Below are 24002 nucleotides of genomic sequence, written 5' to 3'. Positions count from 1 at the left end.
AAGTCATGAACCTACCTACTTAGAACAAGTCAGAAGATGTGGTAGATGTGATATTTGTTTTATGTGATAGCTAATCCTGTTTTATAGAACATTTCAAGATGCCCTTTGATCCTGAAAAACTGCAAAAGTAAGTCTTAGTGTCTACTGTAACTTCTAGTAAAAAACCCCAAAAGAGTCCAGTTTTGCATATATATTAGAGGCCAGGACATAGCAAAAGATGGAAAAGAAATTTTATTTGCAGAAGCCATTAATGATGTGGAAGCCCTACCACACACAGGCCACTGGAAAATATAACTCCTTTGCAACTTTTGGTGAAATTTGCTCAGAGCGCCATCAAACATGAGATGCATTTCTAGTGGCAGGCCTTAGCCTCCAAGACTTCCCAAACTGACACTTCATGCATTTTAAAAATGAAGGGGATCAATCACCTCAAAACAGTTAAAAGATGCTAAACAGACTGAAAGCCTCTCTCTCCTTCATAGTTTACATATCCTAGATCAGAGGATAACTTAGATAGGAGTGTACCTGTACCACTATCATCATTTCATACAACAGGCTTCAGGCCTAAATCACCAGCGCTGCTTGCTGTCCTGAAGAATGCTAGCCAAACACACGTTTTCCTTTCCCATGGATTGCAATTAGAGTCCCACAGAACATACAGGTTCTTCTCAGTCTGCCACTGAAGCCCAATCTAACCCCCAGTAAGCCTTAAAAACCAACAACAAAACACCCAAACACCCCAAAACCTCCCAAGTTCACTTGTGGGCTCAGAGGTGGATTACTTTTGGGGAGTGGGGTGGTGGCGTAGAAGGAATATGGGATTTAAGTTTGTTTTGTTTGTCTTTTTAAATCTGCAGCCAACATTCATTAAAACATCCCAAGTTAGAAAAAAGGCATGTGGTAGAGAAAATATTTCTGTATCTATCCTTCAAGCGGCTATCAGAAAAGAAAACCCAACAAAACACACTTTGAAAAGACAAGATTATTTCTCTTGCAAAGCAGCAGCTAAGTATGATTTCTCATCACTAATTTTGGATTTCCAGCACTAGGGAGCCTGCCTTGGGGTGGAACAACAGGACACCTACATTCCTTCCCCTGACAGTGGTATTGGACTTTCCTTCCTGTTTATGTTTATTTCAAATCACATTAAATCTGGGAATCAACCCAGTCTCTAGCCAAACACCCCATTACAGAGGAAAAGGGCACAGCAGTCTTCTCCAGAGGGCTGCAGGCAGCGCAAGACTGCAGGGGCAGCACCTCCCACCCCGCCGTCACTGTGGGCTGTCCCAGCCCAGCTCATCAGGACATTATTTTTAACCTTGGAAATATATCATAGTTGTAGCTTGGTGCATAGTGAGAGAAAAAAGCAAAAGGAAGCGCACATACTGCAAACTACCTTACAGAAAATAGGTGGGGAAATACATGTTTTCTTCTAGTCCGTTACCAAGAATTATTAGTCGATACACAAGCAGTTGCTTGTAACACCTGCCAGCCTTGTTTTCATTCTCCCTTTATGATAACAAGACTACAAAATTTGATCACTGATTACAAGAAGGGGAATAGTAAATCACTATTCCTTAGAAAGGATTTTAATATATTTTTAAACAAATTCTGAATGGTAAGGCTGAGATTCTTTTATTGGTTTTAAATAAAAAAGGGATAGTATAAAATACACCATACCAAACTTAACACCTTGTAAAACCATGCGGTATTATGTATGCTTTACTACTATGGCAGACTCTCCCTAGTTTACCCTTAGCGACAAGAAATCATACTCAAAGAGTGGTCAAGAACATTTCATTTGTTCAGCTTTTGTAGTTTCTCATTCTCAAAGGGAAGTGCTTTGAATGGAGTTATTTCTGCCACTGCTGTGAAACAAGAGATTGGAGAATTTCCTTTAATCCCCTAGAGACTTAACAGTAACCACTTCCTAGCTCTGCTTCTAAGACCGCAGTGGCAACAGCCAGATCTTCTCAACAGTCAAATATACCACTACTACCTAAGGTATCAGCCCATAGCATCAGGTTACTATGGTAGGGAAACATTTAAAATAAACAGACATTGAAAGGATTAAAGCACTCCCAAGACACAGCACCTGGATTTAAATAGAGGATACTGTAAAACAGCAGTAACTCAGGCAAATGAATGAAAACAATATGAAGCAGACATGCAAAAATGGGAGAAAACAGGACCAAGAACATTGGCCAGCACACAGTAACAGAAGACAGCTGCCCATGTGGATTTGGCAGCTTCATGGTACAAGCAGTGAGGAGACTTCTTAGCAGAGAGCTAAAAATATGTAAGAATGAGAAATTTTTTACAGGAGTTCATGCAGTTTGTAAAAAAAATAAAATGACACAAAGGAGAACTCTCTCCTTCTGCAGGGTACAGCCTGCCTCACCATGGGCTGCACCACGGGCTGCAGGGGAATCTCTGCTCCGGCACCTGGAGCACCTCCTCCCCTCCTTCTGCACTGACCTTCGTGTCTGCAGAGCTGTTTCTGACACATACTCCCCTGTCCAGCTGCAATTGCTTCTGGTGCAGTAACTTTTCCCCCTTCTTAAATACATTATCCCAGAGGCACTACCACCATCCCTGATGGGCTTGGGCATGGCCAGCAGTGGATCCATCTTGGAGCTGGCTGGCATTGGCTGTATTGGACATAGGGGAAGCTTCTCAGAGAAGACATCACTGTAGCCCTCCTGTTACCAAACCTTGCCGTGCAAATCCAATACACCTGATTTTAGGACTAGATTACCAGGTATAACATTAAATTTGTTGTTTTATTCCCCATGTTGCCACTCTGAAAATATATCGGTTGAATCAGGCTAGAAAAATTAGACATAAGGCAAGTCTTAAGAAAGAAAGCATTTAGGAAAGACACGTTGGCGCATTTTACCTGAAGACAGCAGTTTCCCATTCCAAACCCCATAGCATCCATGTATATGTAGTCTGGCTTTGCTGCCTTTGCTGCTTCTCCATCATCACCAGGAAACGTTTCGATAAATGGTGATGGCGTGTTCTTATCTTTAAATACTGAGTGGAAAATGCAGGTACTCAGTAACCCAGAGCATTAGACTGAACAATTATTTTGAAAAAGAAAAATAAACAGATTGTTTACTTACTTGGTACATTTATCACAACCTTCTCTCCTCTTCGGTGCCGAATGTTTCTGGTCAGTGTACTACAACAAAAAAAGCTTGCTGAAATATCTTAAAGTTTCTTTTTTATGCAAATATTTTTGCACTTAGTTTCTCAGCAATTCTCAAGGTTTCAGAATGTTAACCTTCTATTTATTTTGAGCATTTTCCTTCTGGACTCTTATTTTCCTAGTTTAAGATAGACTGTAACATATATAGTGCTGAATTTCTCTTCAGTAAAGCCAGTTTTATTTTAATGGACTTCACAGTACTATGCTGATAGAATAGACAGAAGCAAAAGGCTACTGACCTGAAGCATGCAAGGGTAAGGGACAACTGTATGTTTAATTTTTACATACAATGATTTTCTTTCTCCCAAGTCTTGCCTTAGAATGAAAACCCCTCTCAGACTATACAAGCAGTTTGACACCATGCTCCATTTCAGAATTACTAGGGCAAGTTAATGACTACACTGAGATGTTTCTGTGACGTACCTGAGTGAGAGCTGGATTAACTGTGATGGAAGCGGTTAGCATTGGGATTTCAAACTGGAAACAGTTCTGCAGTATCACAATCAATGTGAACTACTGTACAACCAATGGCATCAACTACTATGTAAAGTTACTTGAACTTAACAGTTTAAGTCACTCTGACAGAAAGTACATGTCATCACAGCCATCTCTGTCCAAGTCCTTATGGTATCTGCAGCAACAAGCCATGCAGCTCTCTGCAGCTCTCTTACATTTTTTACATTAATGTAAAAAAGTTGCAGGTATGCCGATGACATTTAAGCACAGAAAAATATTCAGGTTCTCATTCTTACTTCCCAAACACTCTTACCTAAATCTAGGATGTTTATTGATGGCTTCATCTGGAAAAAATAGGGATTTTGAAGCTCCTCCTTCTACTGGCGTTGGCTTATATTCTGGCACGGTAAACCCAGGACACCCTAACCTATGTAACACATGAGATCCAAACTGTAATGAAAACAGACTGTGATTTTAACATGGTCAGATGATTGGAGATTAGGATTCTAGAAGACAAAGGCATAAAACCAGATTATTTTGTTTTTTAAACACATTTACTATATTTCTGAAGTGCTTTTCAAGACTGCTACCTATGCATGTGAAATTACCAGAAAGATGTCTTGAAACAGTTGCCCTTACAAGATCTGTGTTTGCCAACGACCAGCTTTGTGGTGGATGAAACAGATTCTATTTTTTTTTTTTAAACCACTTCTCTATTTATCATTAGAGTGTAAACATGGACCTTTACAATGGCTGAAGCAAGAAACTTCACAGTACTATGCAGAGTACACATGCATTCTTGTGTGTTAGCATCTGTCGTTAATCCTGCCATGCAACTGCATTCTTTGCTTTGAACAGTTTTCTAGAGGGTTCAGGCTAATGTTGACTGCTGAAGTTATTTATCCCAACAATCTACCTCCATTAAAAAGATGTCTCTAACCAACTCTGTAAGAATTAGAGGTACTTTCAATGTGAGGCATATCCCGAGCCTCACACTGATTTGTGATTTTAGAACTCTGAAAAATCCCATGAGAAAAATGTAATAAGCAAAGAAAAATGACAGCTATTAGGGGTAAAATGCAGAGGTATTCAAATAAATTAGAATACAACCCTCCCCTCTGGAACCTCTGTTGTAAGTTTGAGAGTCATTGGAAACAAGAATAAGGAGGTTTTCAGTAGAACTAAGACAAAGGAACATTTGAGAAGATGGAGGTAGAGTTGTAGATTAATTTAGAAATATTAATTTCTCCATGCTTCACAGTATAAAGAACAAGAATTGTGACATTTCAAGAGACTCTAGTATTTGGGTGTATAAAAAGGGTTAGCTGATACAACTACAAGCAAACTATTCAAAATACCAGGAACACGCACATTTCTGGACATACTATTTATGGTCAACATGTACTCCACTATTGGTTTCTTCTTCCTGGTTTAAGTATGCAAGTTGTCCTACAACATGTACACCCAACTTCATTGCTTACATAAGCACAACACTGCAAACTTCATCACTCCAGTCCTCAAGAAAGAAAACACTTCTCTGATCCAGTAGTGAGATCTCACAAATTTAAGAACTAGGGGTACTCATTTAGCTTCTAGGCTAGTATTCTTTTTGTATTTAAGCATTTTCAGGTTTGTTCATTTTTAACTGAGTTATTCTCATTTGAATAAGCCTACTTCTTTACCTTTCTTCTATCAGCACTCTAACAAGTTTCTCTTTTCAGATGCACAGATTTATTTTTATTATGCACACATGTATATGCACAGATGGAGACAGGCATATGTACATACTGTTGCAGAGAAAAGGTAGCAGAAAAACTCAAACCCACAAAACCTCAGATATGTATGTTCACAAGACTCCAGTCAAGCCAACAGGGACTTGAACAGCAAGATAGCAAAAGGCAGAAATAAGAAACTAAATAGGATAGGGAGAGCAATCTCTGAAGGATGAAACGATGTTTGGGATGATCCACATGTAATAAACAAGCTACATTTTATTATTTACTGGCTTTCTCTGAAGTCCAACGTATTGCTCCTACAGTGATGTAGAAAGTATTTATCTGTATTGACAAAGTGATGAGTTCGTCTTCTCTCTTTATTCCTTGCAAGGCTGGGTCTGAAACATTTGTATACAGAATTTATTGACTGGCAATCTATTTGTAAGGTTGCAGGGCAAAAAAAAACCAACCCACCCCAATTCTGTAACACATTGAGAACTACTTAACCATTGGATTTTAAATAAGTTTTTATTACGTTAAAGATTTCTAGTATAGCTCTCATAAAAAGGAGGCGTATTTTGTCAAGAGTGTTCTTAAAATAGCATTCACTGGGCATAACGCAGGCATTTTGGTACCTGAACTTTGCTACTAAGTCACATTTTGTACCATTCCTGCTCTCAGCAAGAATTTAGGGCTGCTGTGTTCTGTCCCATACAAGAAACCAGCTAGTAAGGCCAGCTGCTTCTCTTCTACTGCAGAGCAATTATTTTTTTTTTTTTACTATTTTAAGCATAACTATCTTCTTTCATTTGACTGACCAGGCTACTTAGATATTGTAGCTTAGATATGTGAACACAATAAATGCCTGCCTAGAATTATGTTTGAAAGGAAGGTCACAGAGTACAGTTTCTCTAGGTAATGAAGCACATCCCAAATTTAACTTCAAGAGTGTTTTTGCAACAATAAAAATGAGGAAATCTGCCCTTTGTAAGGGTGTTATGAACCCAGGAGAGGTGCTCTCCTTTCTAGATTCAGTAAATACAGTATTATAGAAATTTTAAGTCTTCATTTTGCAAGGATAACTGCATTCCTGTTCTACTGTGTGCTCCAAACCATCAAAAGAAGCTTGCATGTGCTTTAATGAAAAAGTAGTGTTAAAAAAAGAGACCAGGTTAGCCATGTTTTACAAAACTGCTATTTATAAAGATCAACGCTTGCAAAATAGGTAAAAACAAACCTTTTGTATATGATTTTCCATATGAATTTAAGATGGCAGACTACTCTATACAATACTTTGTTACAAATATTCAGGTATTCTCTCCCAATACAAAATCATAACAGATTACAAGTAACCTAAAAATATAAAAGATGCTTAATTGTTTGTCTCACCACAATAAAAATTTTAGGAAACACAACTGGAACATTAAGCCAAGGTACTTTAATTGAATCATGTACAGTGTGGCTATATACAACAAGGACAAAAAGTGTGTAAGAAGAATAGGGAACACTTCAACAACCATCTCACCGTGGAAATGATGTCACAGTGCAAATAGCCTCGTTTTCTTTGAGAACAGAAGCAGCCTCTTGCCGTCTTTTCCTCATGTTGTCCTGCACAGTGTTGAATTCAGACATGGTTCCCCCATACGGCTGCCCAGGCGTCCCTTCAATCATATAACTTCCATATTCTGGTCGCCAGAGTGTTGGGTGGCTATAATGAAAGAATAGCCTCATTTAAATATTTCTCCAACTTCAAAAAAAGATGAATTATTTGTGAGAGTTTCAGAAATGAATGCAACTTGCAAGAAAAATGTCCTAAATTTGATTATTCAATAGAGTAACACAATGCACTTTCCAATGTACCTCACCGCCAGGAGGCAGTGAAAAGAAATTAAGGCATAGTTTGGCAGTAGAAAGTGTTGCTGTATAGTGTATTAAGTAGGATTTGCCTATGTCAAACTGCAATCACCTTTAGTATGTCTCAAGCTGTGTTCCTTGTGATTTTAACTGAAACTGGAAAATACAGAATGCTCAACTGCTTTCACAGAACAAGTCAAGGCAAAAATTATGCTCAATTTCTTCTTTCTGCTGCCTGTGAATACTTGGTCTTGTTTCACAAATTTATCAGGTTGAGTACACCTAGTCACCCCTGAAAAGTAACACCTTCCCATCCCCTTTGAGAAGCCATGCCATCGCTATGCTGCACACTCTACAAAGAGACAGTCACATCTCCCCTAATGTTTTTTCTGGCAGTAGTAGTTTTGAGCCTAAAAGCTAAGGGATTCCTTCTTGCAGGCTTTCAATAGTCCCCCTACTGAGGAAGACAGACAGGGAAGCCTTACTGGAAGACAAGGCTAAGGTACTACCTAGAAAGAAGCAGACAGGCCCAGGGAATAAGAGCTTTTTGTTACTGCAGCAGTTTCTCTGTGCTCCCGTTAAGGTGTGACCGGCTTTGGCTTTCTTCAGCCAAAACACTTTGCTGCCTCTGGCCTCATTCTCTGCGGCTATCAGTTCAAAGGTAATTCACAGTTCTCTGGCTAGTTGAAACAGGGATATAATCTAATTATTCTTGAAAACTCCATGGGAGAGAATGGGGAGTAATTGCCCTGCCATCCTTACACCTACCTTCCTAATTCTGCCAAAAATGGGAGAGTGCTCCTACAGACAACAGGCTTCCCTACACAGCCCTCAATTGCTCCTGCAGCCACGGATACAGAGGCAAGTACACACATGCATATGCTTTACGGGGCAGGGAAGGTCTAGTACCAAATTACTGTGTATACACAGACACAAAACCAGAGCAAGAAAAAACAAATACCAAACTGTAACTTCTGTGGGCTCACCATTACATCCTTCCTTCTTCCAAGGCATAACACAAAATGTACATGGCCTGCTGGCAAGTGTGATAAAATCTTTCACTTCCTGCACCCCAGATTTACGTAACAATACAGTTTTACTGACAGCAGACTTGAAAGTTAACACTTTCTGTACAGTATCATAACAGAAAAAACACAACAAAAAACACCCACAAAACAGGAAAGTTACTCACTTGGGGTTTACCTTCTCCCCTTTGTCTTGAAGCGTTTGAAGAACTTCTTCACCACAGAGCGCCAAGCGCACTTTCTTATTCTCATGGTCAAATTTCACTAACATATATTCCACCTTGGAAATAATGAAAACAAAACAAACAATTAAATGGTAAGATTTTGTTCACAAACAAATTGGCACATAATTTTAAGGATTAAATAAACAAAATGGATGACAGACTGAACTTTAAAACCCATCACTAACTGAACGTGGTAAACAATACTGGGGATGGCAGATGCAGGCTTATTTCATCTTTAATAAAGAATTGAAATTCCTTGAAATCAGCCTTGAATTTTTTCCCCCTCCATTTCTAATTGTGGATATTTTGCAAAGAGATTTCTGAATTTGTATTTGCCTTCACATTATTTTTCAGACAAAAAAGAAATAAACCCCCATGCAAGCCAGGGGGATTACCCACAAACACATCTCTGGCATCCCGAGTTAGTCTCCGCTACTGACAAAAAACTTGTCATTCTACAAACAAGACACCCATTTACTCTCATCACTTATTGGAGCTATTTAAGGCTAGCATGACGCCTCATTTACACCATGGTTGTTACAGACAGCATCAGTCCTGCTATTGACACACTCCAGCTCTAGGGGTTCCACCCCTTCTTGATTCAGCTTTGCTGCCACCTTTTCTTCCCCTCCTGCTCAGCATACCTTGCCTCCTCATCCCTGTACCTGCTCCAGGGTGCAATCCACAGTCAATCCAAGAAGCCACTAACAGCAGTGGTGCTGCAACCCAGCACTGGCAAACAAGCTGTTTCCATAACAGCTTATCGGAAAGCAGCCAAACCTGGAACACCCTCATGTCAAACTTCCTTATCTCCATGCATATTTGCTATCAAAGCTCCCCAAAAGACTTTGAGTGCTACCCAGCATAGCAACCCAACAACCTCCTGGACCTTGTAGCCCTTCAGTATTACTGATGCAATCTATTTCCTAACACCTATTTGGCAGAGGATGCTTTGCACTGTTCTGGAAAATGCAAAAGACAAAACAGGCCTGAAGTGCAACGTGTTGCCTACCACACAAAAGCAGAAGTCGTGCATGGAAATGCATCACAAGGGTACCGGCTTTGAAACACCCTGACTGGACCAGCAGTAATATACAGTGCCTTTTGTTGGAGGCTCTGAAACTGGTGCCTCCAAGACTTCCACAACTCATCTAATACAAACATCAGTCTGTGGTTAAGAGTTCAGGCCGCAGTTCCACAGCTAGAACTTGTCACAGATTTTGCACCGTGTTACTCAGTTTTGTTTTCTGACACTGCCTAGAGCTGCATCCAGCAGTACTTACCAAACACCACTGCTCCAGCCCCAGGAGTTCAGACTCATATAAGACGATGATGTTAAAGTTGCGGCATACCAACTCATGGCAACTTTTATTTGGTACAGAAGTCTGATGCACACAGGAAAACAGCTTGCCAAAACACAGGGAACTTGAACAGTGTTTTCCAGCGCCCTGTAAGTGGATTTGTGGGCTTTGTGTTCTTTGGTTGCTTTCGTGTTCATGAAAGAAGTATTTCTTGCTACCGTGACAACAAATATAATCCTCTGTTGGGGATTAAATCACCAGCAGCATTATCCAAGAGTGTCTGTAATTCTACAGAATCTGATTAGACAGAAAGTCTGGAGGGACTCATTCAGCAGTTACACGTTCTCTATATTGTTTTAAGATAAAATTTTAATCCCCTGAAGAAAAACAGTGATTTCTAGTTTCTGTGCAAGACAGCATTTTGTGTGGTATTCTATGGTTTGTGTGTATTATGCCACAATGATCTACTTGAGGTAAATACAGACTACAGTCAACCAGGACGCATTCTAGTACTGATTTAGTTATTATTTAGTACTAGTCTCTCCAGCAACACTTGACCCATGATTATTGGAAGAAACAGAGATTACTCTCACACCTTCCAGTTTCCACCATGTTCAAACGCACCTCTTCCTGCTTCGGAAAAGCATCCTCTTCACTCGGACCCGGCCTAAACTATAGGAGGTACACAAGCACACAGTTCTCCGAGTCATATAGACAGACACATGAATGGGCTTCAAGCCCACTGCACGCCTGGCCTCCTACCATACCATCCAACTGCACAACATCCGCGTGGATGGGCAGCAAAAGACTGGGCAAAGGAACTGCAGTCGCCTTCAGGAGACCCTAAAGCTGAACATTTGTTCACCGTTACATGAGTATGTTACTATGATTAGCCTCCTGTCTTAAAAAAACCTCCCCAAATATAACTGCAATGAGCTGGTGGCAAGAACACCGTACTTCTCTATAAACCGTATTACAAGTTTCACAACAGAAAATAAGCCAGAAGTGTAAAGAAGCATTAAGCCAAGAAAGTAAAACCAAAGAAATCAAGATGTTTCATAATCCAAATGCCGTAGTGAATATATTGCATTTATGCATCTAGCTTTAGAAACAGCTACTACTCTTGCCTCTGGAAACACTGACTAATCTTCAAAGCTGTCTTAACACACAGAAGATCTGCCATTAATTTTAATGAGAAAAGAAAAAATCTTGAGACAGCTGCCAACAATTCCAAGTAACCCACAGAGTATCTTGCCAACAGAGGGACTGCCTGAATGGGCATCCTTAAAGAATTTAATTTAAGCTCATCAAAAGGTTTAGCCTGCAGCTAGAAAGAGAAACGAATTCAGAGTTCGCGCATTTTTACATTTAACTTCAGCTCATCATTCCCAGACTTCTCACGTTTTCTACCCACAATATAGTTCAAAGAATCGCAGCCAAGTTGAAAGCATTAGCGCGCCTGGCAGAGCTTCGAGTCTAAAAGCCAAATATGTGGGGTTTCACCCAACATTCAGAATTCATCATTTTGCCAAGCTCTTCAGTGTCAGCTTTTCTCCGATTTTAACTAGGTTCCCTAGCAAGGATCAGAATACATGTCAGGTCAAATTACTGATGCAGATAGCTGACAAACAGCCTTGCTAAGAGCCGGCTAGGAAAGCGCACCCTACCATGGTAAGAAAGACTGCCACTGTGGACCTGCATGCCCAGCTGATGCTCTCACCCTGCAGCAAACCCTACACATCTCTATCCTCTGGCTGGCACGTGCTGCAAGGCTACTGAGGACAGGAGGTGCCCTCCCAGCTTCTCCCTGCAGACAGACATGCTCAGCACTGCTTCAGTGGACCAACGTCTCCAACCAGCCCAGGTCTGTTTGGCTTGCAGAAGCGCCGTGGCACCTTACCAGGACAAGGAACAACATCTTGGCCAGCAAGATTGCAAAGCAAAAGCTGTAAATCCACATAGCCACATAGAGCATGGCTAAAAAAAATTGTTCAAAGTTAAATGAAGTAAAAAAAGCAAATAAATTCTAAGTTAAAGCAAATAACAGATCTATCCATCAGCCAACACAAAGAAAAACTATTCTTTACAGGCTTCCTTCCTCTCAACTACCAGCTTGCAATGTACTGCACCTACAGAGTACTTCTATACCAGCTCCGCTTCACCGCCATAGGAATATGCACCATTAGCTTGCCAACAGGACAGCACCCGTAACAGCATTACTTCGCTTGTTATGATTACCACTCACAGTCTGCTACCAAGGAAATTTTGGGCTTTTGAAAACTCTTTGATGTCGCCTCTAAATACAACCACAAGTGAGTCCTTGAAGCCCCTTAGCTGGGGAGGATCCAAACCACCCTCCATGCATTAAACCAAACAGTTGTGCTGGACTTGCCCAGTGGCAAAGTGAAAGATGATTGTTCTTTGGAAATGGGTAAACATGTCTGAAATTGTGTTTGAATGCCCAAGTTATTTGACCATAATCACACATAATGTTTCACACTACTTAAAAATTAAGAAGTATCAGTTAAGTGACTCTTTAGTAGCAATTCTAAGGAACAAGGAGAACCAAAGTTGACATGTATTCCACATAGTATCATTGTCCAAATCCTTGTCTTGACAGCGGCCTGCTTTCCAGTATCAAAACCCCTTCTCACACACTCAACACCATCATGCTAAATACACTGGGAACAAAATCTATCTAATAGTTGAGGATGAAGCCTCTGATCTAGAGTTAATGTTAAAATCCTTTTGACATTCAAAGTATTTGCCACAAGGTATTTCTGCATATGCAAACAAAGGCAAGCAGTCTGGACTTTGGTATGCTCAGAAGTAAGGTGCTGAGAAGATTACACAGTAGAGGAAAATAGTTTAAGAATGATGATCTGTGATCTGAAGTTTTTCTGAGAAGAAAGCAGTGCAAGTCTGTATGCTCTCTACCTGTGAAAACCAGTTCCCTGAATTCATCTTTAGCACACTCCTGGTCACCTATCTCAGCTGGGGATGCCCCATCACTGGAAGCATTTAAGGCAGACTGGATGGGGCTTTGAGCATGGAAGTGGAAAATGTCATTGCCCACTGCAGGGGGCAGTCAACTACATGATCTTTAAGGTCTCTTCCAACCCAAACCATTCGGCAATTCTAAATGAAGCCTGATCACATGCAACTTATGTACCACTGCTGTTCCTCAAAGACAATCTTATTGACAGTTTCTTTCTCCTTCCACTGGACAACTATTGCCAAATATACCTGGGGCAATTATTAGCAGTCTCCTCATACGTACCTTCCCTCAGGTCTGGAAATTTAAAAAAGAAATTGGAAATTTTTTCTTAATGCCCAGTGAGGCCTCACAGCTTTTGTTTACTATTACCAAAAGCCACTCCAACACTTAATATTACTATTTTTATGCGGTATGCCTCATATATTTATGTATACAGTAGAAAATAAAATTGAGGTAAATTTTCTTCTCAAGAGCATCAAAGAAACAAAACTGTTTTCACTAGTTATTAAGCTTCATTATAGCAAAAATAAAAACCCAAGTAGTTCCCACACACATTTGTCAGTTAATACATCCTTAAAATCTCCTGTATCATTAAAATGACAGCCTACAGAAGAACAAAGTTTAAAGTTTTAATAACCCAACTGTTCAGTAAAGAACCTCTGCCACAAGTTTTCAGTGTTAAGATGGAAAAAGCAGATTTCTTCCACAGGTACACATACTTCTGATGAACATAAAGCATAACAGTAAAGATTTTTTTTAAATACAGTTATTTTCTCACCACTGCTGTGATAAATCATGGAGCCACAGCAATGACCGGCTGGTATTGTACCTTTAACGACAGGCTTACTAGCCCACAAAGGTGAGCCTAAGCCCTGAGGGAGCAGATTTCAGAAGAAAACAAGTCTGGAAGTGCCACAGAGGCCATTTCTATGCCTATAATGTGTCCATTCCTAGCCGGCATATCCCCAAACCACACAATGGCACATGGCAGAGCCACTTCCATGCTCATGAGATTACCATGGGTGTTCTCTGGCACAGGAACAATCTGAAGTATCTGCCACAAACAGCAGAACCAAGGTTCAAATTTACTTCCCAAAATTCTCAATTTTGATCAAGCAGATTGAAATGGGACAATCCAACGAACAAAGTAGTTTCCAGCTCTATACGAAACCAACTCCCAGAGACCGTGCCCTAAAAACAAAACACAACCGATGTTTTATATTACATTGACAATAAGCAAAAACCTAAGAACTTCTATGCCACATTAAAGACAACCATAGATAAGGAAAAGGAGGAGGATGCAGGGGCTCTCATCTCAGTGAGCACAGCCAGCCCCAGCTAAGTGCTCCTGCTGTTCCCCCTCGCACTTGCCGACATCAGGGTTGCAGATTGTATCTGCATGTGATACAACGTGACCACAGGATGTCCTGTGCTGCACATACCACAAACCAGGAAACTGGATTATTGAAAACTAAAATCTAGAGGTTATAACCATTTGCATGCTTCTAAAGAACAAGATGTGGTGCATTAGAGAGCAGAGTGTCTCTTCTTTGACTGCTGTACCATGTAACACTTGAGGTTAATACTGTTTAAAGAAAAAAAAAGACTATGGTAATGTTAACTTTAGATTTCTAGCAAAGACAACTTTGACTCTCACTTATGAATGTTCATAGATTTAAAACAGAAAAGAACAAGGTTTTTTTGGCACAATAATTTCTGTTCCACACAGGCTGGATGTTTTTACGTACTAGAACAAGACTACTTGATCAACTGTGAAACAGGACGCTGCAAGCTTCTAAGTTGCCTCTTGCATCAGAAAGCAAGACCACAAAAAACACCCCAAAACCAAACAAGCAATATAAAAAAAAAAAAACCAACAAAAAAAAAACCACATTCTTGCAACTCACCCTTTCTCACACTGTTAACTAAAATTAGGTGTCTGCACAGCAAGAGGAAGCCCTGTGACAAAAGAGGAATTACAGTAGACAACAGTCTCGTGACAAGACCAGAGCAATTCACTTGACATCCACAGAAAGAAGTTCACTGTGAACAGAATATTTATCAGAAATATACAAACAGCAGATAATTTAAGCTTCTCTTATTAAGATTGAAGATCAGGAAGGAGGAAATCAATGCTTGCAATGGGGATGGTTACTATTTATGATAAACTGCAGCTTGTTTAGGGAAAAAAACACAACAGCCAACCACAGAAAAAACCCAAACAAAAAAACCCAACTAATCCTTTCCAAACTTTTTTGAACTGAATTACAAAATTGAAAACGCACCTCATTATAATTTACATCAAGTCTTGCACTGTCATATGCATAACACATCCAGCTTACAGGTAGGTCAGTGGTGCTGCACTACAACCTCATCACCCGGCCATGGAAAAACTGAGCAGAACAGAGTTGAAGCAAAATAATCGGTTATTGGGGAGATAACCACATGACACACATTTTGAGAGCTAGAGGGTTTAGATGTAATTCAGTTTAGGCTTTCCCTGACACCAGGATTAAAGCCAGGAAGAAAAACTAGTTTCAAGGTCGTCAGCCAAAGCATTCAGGGAAGGAATAAACATGGAGACTCTTCAAGGGCACCCATCTTGTTCAAATCAAGATTTAAGGAACTGTATTTGCATGCATGAGTGTCCTCATTTGAGAATTTGCATATATACACTCAAGGCTGTCAAGCAGGGCGACCTGATGCATCAACATCCTATCTTCAGACCCTTCCCCAGAAACGCCACTATGATAAATAACAGGTGCAGCTACAAAACGTATTAAGAAAACACTAAATCTATTTGTAAACAATCAATGCTGCTGTCCCTTTACTTAACCAAATAAAGCTCAGAGAGAGAGGATAAACAAGCAGACAACCAACCAGATCATTCAGGAGTGCTGCTTCCCCCCATGCAGTAAGCAGACGAGTACATCAATTACGACAGCTCCCATTCAGATGCATCCACACATGCCATGTTTGGCAGGAGCTATCACAAGGAATTTCTGCATGAAAGAAACTCAAAAACACATTCTGTTCGGGGAATTTTGCTGGGGAAGGAGGAGACTAAAAGTGATTGTCTTAAAATGACAAAAGCTCAAATGTAAAAAACGATTTTGGAAGGCTTCAGGCTACGTTGGCTTTATTATAATCACAAGATTCCTACAAAAACCTTTAAAATAAAGCAATTTCTGCATACCCGTATATTGCAGCAATTTGTACAAAGTGAGAATGCGAGATCACCAGAATACTGATGATGACTTTGTATGATGACTTGGCTGATATTTCTTTCAAATAAGATCTATTATCAACAGCCAGGAAAATACAATAACTATTTTTGGTGATTCTATTTTATTTATAACACATACAGTAAAAAGCTAGTTAGGAAGTTTCAAGATGAACATTAAAGAAACCCCATGAGTCACCTGACAATTATCTAAGTGGTTTGGATAGAGGGACATATATCTTGCAGCACATGGAGTTTAAAGAAACCACAATAAGTTGTCTGTTCTTGTTGCCCATGTAAGTGTGTCTCTCCGCTTCAAAGCTATCATGCGGCATCTTGTTCCACAGAACATCTAGGCTTTGTAACGTAAATAATTTTCTTAAAAGGACATCTGCTGCCTTTTTGTTCTATGAGGTTAGCCAAATTTCTTGTAAAACTAGAAAAGGACACTACCTTTCCTGTACACCACAATGCTCTCTGAACCTACGGCTTCTTTTATCAGTCACGGTCCTTTCTTATCTTGAACTTTTCCACATGCATATGTGTGTCTCTCACCAAGCCTCACTGTTGTCTTTTAGCACAAAGATGACCAAAACTTCATCTGTGTATATGACGGATAGTAGCTGTACTTCTTTTATGCAGCTGGTGAGGTAGATTCACCACTGTTAAAAAATGCCCTAGACTTTGTTCCTGGTTTTAAATGGCTGACAGACAAACAGGAGCCTCAAACTGTGTGCATCTGAACCCAAACCCATTTCCTTAAGATGTAGCTATTATTTTACCATTTTGAAGTTCTGCAGACTGTAATGCAACATCACTGATATGATTTAGACATTGCTACTGCCTGGAAAAAAAACCCAAAACCAAGAAACCAAAAACATGCAGGCTGTAAACTGCAGCAAGACATTAATGCAATAGCTAGGTCTCTGGAAAGAATCATTGTCCTGGGTTCAGCTATAGCAGTCATTTTTCTCCTGCTTAGTAGCTGGTGCAGTGCTGTGTTTTTTAACTTTCAGCCTGGGAACAACGCTGATAACACCGATGTTTTTAGTAGTTGCTAAGTAATGTTTATTCCAACCAAGGACTTTCTCAGTCTCATGCTTTGCCAGGGAGGAGGGGAAGCCGGGAGGAAGCAGAGACAGGACACCTGACCCAAACTAGCCAAAGGGGTATTCCATACCACAGCACGTCATGCCCAGTATATAAACCGGGGGGAGTTACCCGGAAGGCCCGGATCACTGCTCGGGTCGGGCTGGGTATCGGTCGGCGGGTGGTGAGCAATTGTATCCTCTCCCCTTGTTATTTCACTAATTGTTATTATCATTGGTGGTAGCAGTAGTGGTTTTGTGTTATACCTTAGTTGCGGGACTGCTCTTATCTCAACCCGTGGGAGTTACATTCTTCCCATTCTCCTCCCCATCCCTCCGGGAGCGGGGGGAGGAAGAAGGGGGGGGGGGGGGAGTGAGCGAGCGGCTGTGTGGTTCTGAGTTACCGGCTGGGCTCAAACCACGACAGTTCTTTTTGGAAAACACACCGGAATTTAAACGTTAAGGGGGCACCCGGGCCTTCCGGGTAACTCCCCCCGGTTTATATACTGGGCATGACGTACAGTTCTGGTGTCCTCAACATAAAAAGGACATGGAGCTGTTGGAGCAAGTCCAGAGGAGGGCCACGAGGATGGTAAGAGGGCTGGAGCACCTCCCATATGAAGACAGGCTGAGAAAGTTGGGGCTGTTCAGCCTGGAGAAGAGAAGGCTGCGTGGTGACCTCATAGCAGCCTTCCAGTATCTGAAGGGGGTCTACAAGGATGCTGGGGAGGGACTCTTCCTTAGGGACTGTAGTGGTAGGACAAGGGGTAATGGGTTCAAACTTAAACAGAGGAAGTTTAGATTAGATATAAGGAAGAAGTTCTTTACAGTGAGGGTGGTGAAGCACTGGAATGGGTTGCCCAGGGAGGTTGTGGATGCTCCATCCCTGGCGGTGTTCAAGGCCAGGTTGGACAGAGCCTTGAGCCACATGGTTTAGGGCAAGGTGTCCCTGCCCATGGCAGGGGGGTTGGAACTACATGATCTTAAGGTCCTTTCCAACCCTTACGATTCTATTCTATTCTATTCTATGATTCTAACCTCTCGTCTCTCACAGAATTTGAGAAGGGCTGCTTCGCTTCTTGCATGAGGAAGTGCTGAATAGCAAATGTTCATTTTAGTTCTTATTTAACTTATTTACAAGGTATGATTAAAAAAATAATGGATAAGGAGGGGAATGAATCTAGAGTAGAGAAGAAAGACCAAAAGAAGGTGTAAGAAGACTGAGAAAGAGGTAACAGGCAGGGGGCAGAAAAAAACCAAACCCACAGAATTAAGTCAGGAAGACTTCAACTTGCAAGCAGTGGCACATTTTTCACACTGCCTCACACAATTCATTATCAAACCCATTTTAAAGGCCTCCAAATTTCACTTCAAGTTTCCATGAAGAAAACAACTTTCTACAAGCTAAAGATGCTTATTGTGTGCTATGTCCCAACACTGACAGGAACAGTCTGATACACAACAAAAGGGTCATTATGTCCAATTTCACTAAACAAGACTGGGCAAGTCAGATTGCCATTTCATTCACATATACTTTCAAATAAAACTGTCATGTTTTGCCCATGCTTGCTTTCTACGCCCCTCCTTCTGAGCAGATCTCTCTCCAGCATGCCTTTCTCAACATTTTCCTCCTTATTCTTTATTGTTCCTTTGTCCCCGTCAATTTTCCTTTTCCAGCTCTTCTAGCTTGTATCATTTCTTCACAGCCCAAATAGGTGTCCAGCCTGGAGAACAACCAACCTGTCCCATTTAGCAGCAAAACAGACTGCAGAAGACAAGTATTACAGGCATGTATGAATACAGGTACAGGTAGTTATGCATGAAGTGCCGCGATTCATACACTTGTGTGCGTGCTCAGCACAAAGCAATGGCAGTGAGCCTAGCCAAGGGCCAGCCATTCCACTTGTCTGATCCGAGGGTCCGCATTAAGCTGCAAAGTGAAATTTAAGCAACATCCGTCAGCTAGAGGAATGCAATCAGCAGACAAGAGGCACTGCACAGCACAGGAGACTGGTAATGTGCTGGCACAGAAGACAGCTTTTTGGGACAAAAGCTGGGAAGCAGCAGAATAGGCTTTGCCTTACTCTCAAAAACCCTTTAAGCTCTTTTGGTACCACTAACATCTGCCAAGCTGCACAAATGAATTGTTTCACATAATACCTACTAACTCTACTGGAGTTTTAAAACCCAGTACAGAAAGAGTGCAGATTTTTGCAGCTGCTGCACAAAATACAAATAATGACTGCTACTCTGCAAATACAAACATAAGCCTATGTTGTTGGATGGGATAGGATGATGAAAACACAAGGAGACTGTGAGATTGTACTGGTCGGTATGATGGGGTCTCATCAGCAGATCTAACTGTTGCCCAACTTTCATGGGCATTAAAGCAAGGATAATAAGGAAGGGCTTGATGAGGGATAATGAGACAGTTCTACAGTCAGGAGAAGCCAAGCATGAACAGGGAGGCCAACTGTCAGTTTTAAATGAGGCAGAAGGATCATTAAGAGGCAAAGAACCTTTACTTGCAAATGCAGCTTCAAAGAGACCTTTAGAAAGATTTGATTTTTTTTTTTTAAGAAATCCTTATTCTCTGCTACACTCATGTTTGTAGGCTTCCCCCCCCCCACCGCAAAGGCTTCATGGCTGTGGAAAACTGAGCAAAAAAAGAACTGCCCCCAGGAAAGACAACAGCTCTTGGTTCTACTAACCCTGAAAGCAAGAAGATAGCTGACTTTTCAAGAGGTAGCAGAACCAGCATTTTGACCTTTCCAGCTCTTAGTTAGGGGAATATGGAAGCACTAGGGAATGCTGCCCTGCCATGCAAGTTGTGATGCTGCCTCACTTCCTTGAAAACAAATGCCACCATCCTGCTCCATTAACACTTAGCCTCAACACTTTTGCCTGGCACCCAAGAAACAGCAAGCGTATGATGATTCCCCACAGTTTCATTCCCTGGGACCACAGGGACTGGAGTCCTTGAGAGGTTACAAGCACCCCAAAGGACCATCACAGCTCTATAATGAGTCTTACAACACACACTGAGAAATGGAGTCCTGTTGAAAAATAGATCCAAAGAAAAAACTGATTCTATACTCAGAAGCAAACACAGTATTTCTTTTTCACAATGGCATCAGCTAGATGGGGACAATCTTTACAGATTCACACATCTGCCCTGAAAGACAAACTCAGGATGTGCTGAGAAAGTTGAAGCAGTACTTAAAAACAAAGTTAAAAAAAAAAAAAAAAAAAAAAAAAGTCTTTCACCAAACACTGTCTCAGAAACATCTCTTGAACATAGAGGTAATTTTGTTAATTCTGATTTAATCTCTACCATTATATGAGGGCTGTCATTTTCATTCTTGATGTCTATCTTCAAGAGGTTTTTAAAACAATAAAACACCCTCAGGCTGTGACTTTATACATGAAGGTCAAAGTGCACAAAAGGCTTGTTATGAAAATTGTCTAATTAGTTGATTCATCTAAGCTGCATGTAAATGTGGCGCCACTTTCTAATAACTAGATATTTGAGAGGAAAAACAGAAAACAATTTTACTGCTTTCCCCACTTGTCTGTCTACAGCACAGCTGAAAGAAGTTATGGACACAGATATGCTTTTGTGTTTGCACAACAAGAGCAGGCTGGCAAAAAGTATGTGATACACTAACACACTCCTAAATGCTGTGTTATGTAAAAAAAAAAAATTGCATAATACAGTATAACAAAAATAAGCTGCCACACCTGAGTTTATTCCCATTTGCTAAAATCAGAGGTAGGTGATGAACTGGGTTACCTCTTAATGTTCACAGGCATTTCAAATACAGCTCTTACCTCCTTATCAGAATCATGGCCGTAATCATAGTAATCATACTGGTCTTAAAATTCTGCCTCTTGCCACACTGGGCATGACAGAAGAAAACTGTAAATCTCCTTAAACATAACACACTACCATTTACCAGCTGGTTCTGCTTGCCCCTTTTCTCCACATTCTCCTGCTACCTTCCTCACATTAAGCAGAACTTGCTGGATACCTCAGTGAAGCAGCGGAAGCTCTGAGTAAATGACCCATCCTAGAAAACTGAATGGGAGAAAAGTTTTCTGCTGGGTTAACTTCTTGAACTCACACATAGCCAGTAACAATGCGAGGAAGGCAGAAGAAACACAAGCCTGGAGCAAGAGGAGGGAAGCTGAACCTGCTCGCTAGCAGATCAGCCCTAGCTATCTTGTGAAATCTCACCCTGAGAAAGCAAGGACAACTAGAACGTAATGCCCATTGAAAAATGAGTATCTCACCTTAAAGATTAATGAGAAAACCCTCAAGCTAAGTCTCAGAGCAATACGGAGACTCTGCTCCGACTATATTCCTGAACTTAGGACTGCTTGTGAGGCTCTTCTATCAGTGTAACTTCAGCCATACAAGAGATGAAGAGACACAGAGAAGTCAGACATGGATTTAAACTTCCTGAGCCCACACCACTCTGACTGCAAAACTCTTCAGTGTAGACTAGGCATGCTGGCAGGATTAGTCCCTTCACTGGACATATTTTTAGTAGCCAAGCCCTTACTCACTCCCCTTGTAAGCAGCTCCTGTGCTCCAAAGCTTGCCTTGTTCAGTTACGTGAGATATGACCGGAGTTCCTTAAAAGAAGAATTGACTTTAAGAATCAAGGTCTCTCGAGGTGCACAATGGAACAGCATTTTCCTCTGGCAAAGAGCATCCATGGAAAGCTACTGTAACCCCTGGATAAAGATTCCTCATAAATGCCTTTGCCATTCAGAAAAGTAAATGGAGCATGAGACAGAGATGCACAGAGAAGTCCCCATGCTGCTCACTTCCTACTCTGCTCTTTGAACTTCCCTGCAGTCGCATCACAAACACCTCAAAGTGACATGCTGGACCACACCACCACCATGATCAAGAATGGCTTCTAGCACAGCACATCCAAAGCTACTCCCTGCCTCCAGAGAAAGACGGGACCCTTGGGAAATCCTGATCAACAGAGGAGGGAGCTTCTGCTCCTCACAGAGTGCTGTCAGGCTAGGACACAATTCAGCACAGGCTTGCACGGCTAAGATCTGCAGATAAAAGTCACGGTCCTCGGGCACAAAGCACCTGTAACAAAGTTCAAGTCATGACCTGAGCGACTGTCCCCATCCTTCTTCAAATGGCAGGCTGACTCATGCCGGATGCCTGGAAGACTCCGAGGTAAAATAAAGGCTTGGCAGGTCCCTTTCCACGGGGACAAGCCAGAACCACTGAGGGACCTGGTGTGTGGTGTGACGGATGCTGCTGCTGAGCCCACCTGCCCACCTCCCGTCCCTGCTTCCCTCACGCCCCTTCCAAGACCAGATTCTGCAGCCGTGCTGGCACTGCCCTGAAGTTTAGACACACACATGCTTTAACCAGACCTCACTGCAGAGAAAATAAACAAGCTCACAGGAACGAGCAAGCGCTACCAGGCATCACCGCTCCCGGGAATACACCTCCCGAGGGGCTGCTCTGGCGCGCTTACCGATGCCCGAAGGAAACACTGAAAGTTGTGTGAGCGTTTAAAAATCACCAGGTAACACCGAGGCAGCCGCGCTGCGCAGCCGGAGGCGGCGAGCAAGCGAGCGACAGTGTGTGTGTTGGAAACAAAGCCCCGGCGGTCAGCCTGAACGCTCCCCTCCCGCCGAGCGCCGCGGCCGAGCGGCCGGACCCGCTGCTCTCGGGCACGGCGGCGGGCAGGGCCCGGGCCGCACCGGAGCAGAGCAGAGCAGCGCCCGCCCCCCCGCCGCCGCGGCACCTGCGCCCGGGCGGCGGAGGCCGCGGCAGGCCGTGCTATGCCGGTGCGGTGCGGTGCGCGCCGGGGTCTCACCTCGTCGCCCCACTTGAGGACATCCTTGTGCCGGTCGCGCAGGGCGCGGTAGATGTGGAGGAACTGGAGGATGCCGTGCTTCCGCACGTGCTCCGCGTACCGCCGCGTCTCCTCCCAGCTCAGCGGCGAGCCCTGCGACAGCAGACCCATGCCGGCCCGCGGAGGAGCGGAGCGGCGGCGCACGGAAGGAAAGGGGAAAGGGAACAGACGAGGAGAGCCTGCGCGACGCGAGGTGCGCTCTGCGCTCCAGCTGCGGCGGCGGCGGCGGCGGGAGCCGAGCCCGGCGCCACACGTGACGGCGTAGCGCGTCAGGCCGTGACTCAGCACTTTCCGCCGCGAGGCCCCGCCCCGGTCGGGGCTCGCCCGGGGCGGGCTGTGGTGCTGCCTCGGGGCTCTAGCGCTGCTGCCCGCTGGGCGGCCGGCGGAGGCTTCCTCCCTGCGCTCACGGCGTCCTCGGGAGCGCGTCGGGAAAAGCAGCCTCCGAGGAAGCCGCGGCTGCGGCAGCGCTCGTCTGCGTGTGCGGGCGCCGCTGCCCCGCTCGTTCCCCGGTGCACGCCCCGAACGCAGGAGGAGGTGTCGTCCCTTTTGCTCCTGCGGAAGGCCTGCTGAAATGGCGGCGGGAAGATGGGCTTGGCGCTGAGTGAGGCCCTGCCCGCGGCCCGGGGTGCTGGAGCAGCGAGTCAGGCTGGCTGGCCTGGTCTGGATGGAGTTCCTGGTGGAAAGGGACCCTGGTGTGACTAAGTTGAAGGGAGTTGTGGAGATGTTGTAGATCAGAGCACACATCTCAAAAAAAGGAAAAAGGCCAGGTTGGATTCGGCTGTTAGCAGCCTGCTCTAGTGGAAGGTGTCCTTGCCTGCAGCATGGGCTTGGAACTAGATGAGCTTCAAGGCCCCTTCCTGGCCATACTACTCCATGATTCTATGAACTGGATGCCTATGGATGCTTCAAGTGGGTGCAGTGAGACTCGAGGGAGGGACCTCATGACAGACATGTCTGCTCAAGCTGTAAAGCCTGCATCCTGCTGTGCCAGGAAAAGGGCCAACTAATGA

The 24002-nt window shown here is 42.9% G+C and overlaps 1 protein-coding gene and 1 long non-coding RNA gene across 5 annotated transcripts in view; both read right to left on the bottom strand.

The window, feature by feature from the left end:
- GCLC (glutamate-cysteine ligase catalytic subunit) overlaps nucleotides 1-23249 on the bottom strand; it is a 35438-nt gene extending 12189 nt beyond the window's left edge. Inside the window, exons 1-7 of one of the 4 annotated variants that reach the window (XM_030489372.1) lie at nucleotides 22954-23014; nucleotides 14692-14743; nucleotides 8429-8541; nucleotides 6908-7090; nucleotides 3981-4133; nucleotides 3126-3184; nucleotides 2900-3036 (exon numbers count right to left, since the gene is read on the bottom strand). In XM_030489372.1, the coding sequence (XP_030345232.1) occupies nucleotides 2900-3036; nucleotides 3126-3184; nucleotides 3981-4133; nucleotides 6908-7090; nucleotides 8429-8532 (636 nt within the window). In that variant the 5' untranslated portion in view covers nucleotides 8533-8541; nucleotides 14692-14743; nucleotides 22954-23014. Of the gene's footprint in view, nucleotides 1-2899; nucleotides 3037-3125; nucleotides 3185-3980; nucleotides 4134-6907; nucleotides 7091-8428; nucleotides 8542-14691; nucleotides 14744-21660; nucleotides 21734-22953 lie in introns of those variants that run through there. The other 3 variants (XM_030489371.1, XM_030489370.1, XM_030489374.1) reach the window with 3 other exon arrangements.
- On the bottom strand, nucleotides 10665-11724 carry LOC115609326. Its single transcript, XR_003991815.1, has 2 exons — nucleotides 11693-11724; nucleotides 10665-11652 (listed from the first exon to the last, which is right to left on the bottom strand). It is a non-coding gene; the product is annotated as an uncharacterized LOC115609326 (long non-coding RNA).
- Nucleotides 23250-24002: the final 753 nt, after the last annotated feature.

Source organism: Strigops habroptila, chromosome 6, assembly GCF_004027225.2.
Source record: "Strigops habroptila isolate Jane chromosome 6, bStrHab1.2.pri, whole genome shotgun sequence".
Classification (NCBI taxonomy): Eukaryota; Metazoa; Chordata; class Aves; order Psittaciformes; family Psittacidae; genus Strigops; species Strigops habroptila.
This window is presented reverse-complemented; position numbering and strand designations above follow the sequence as displayed.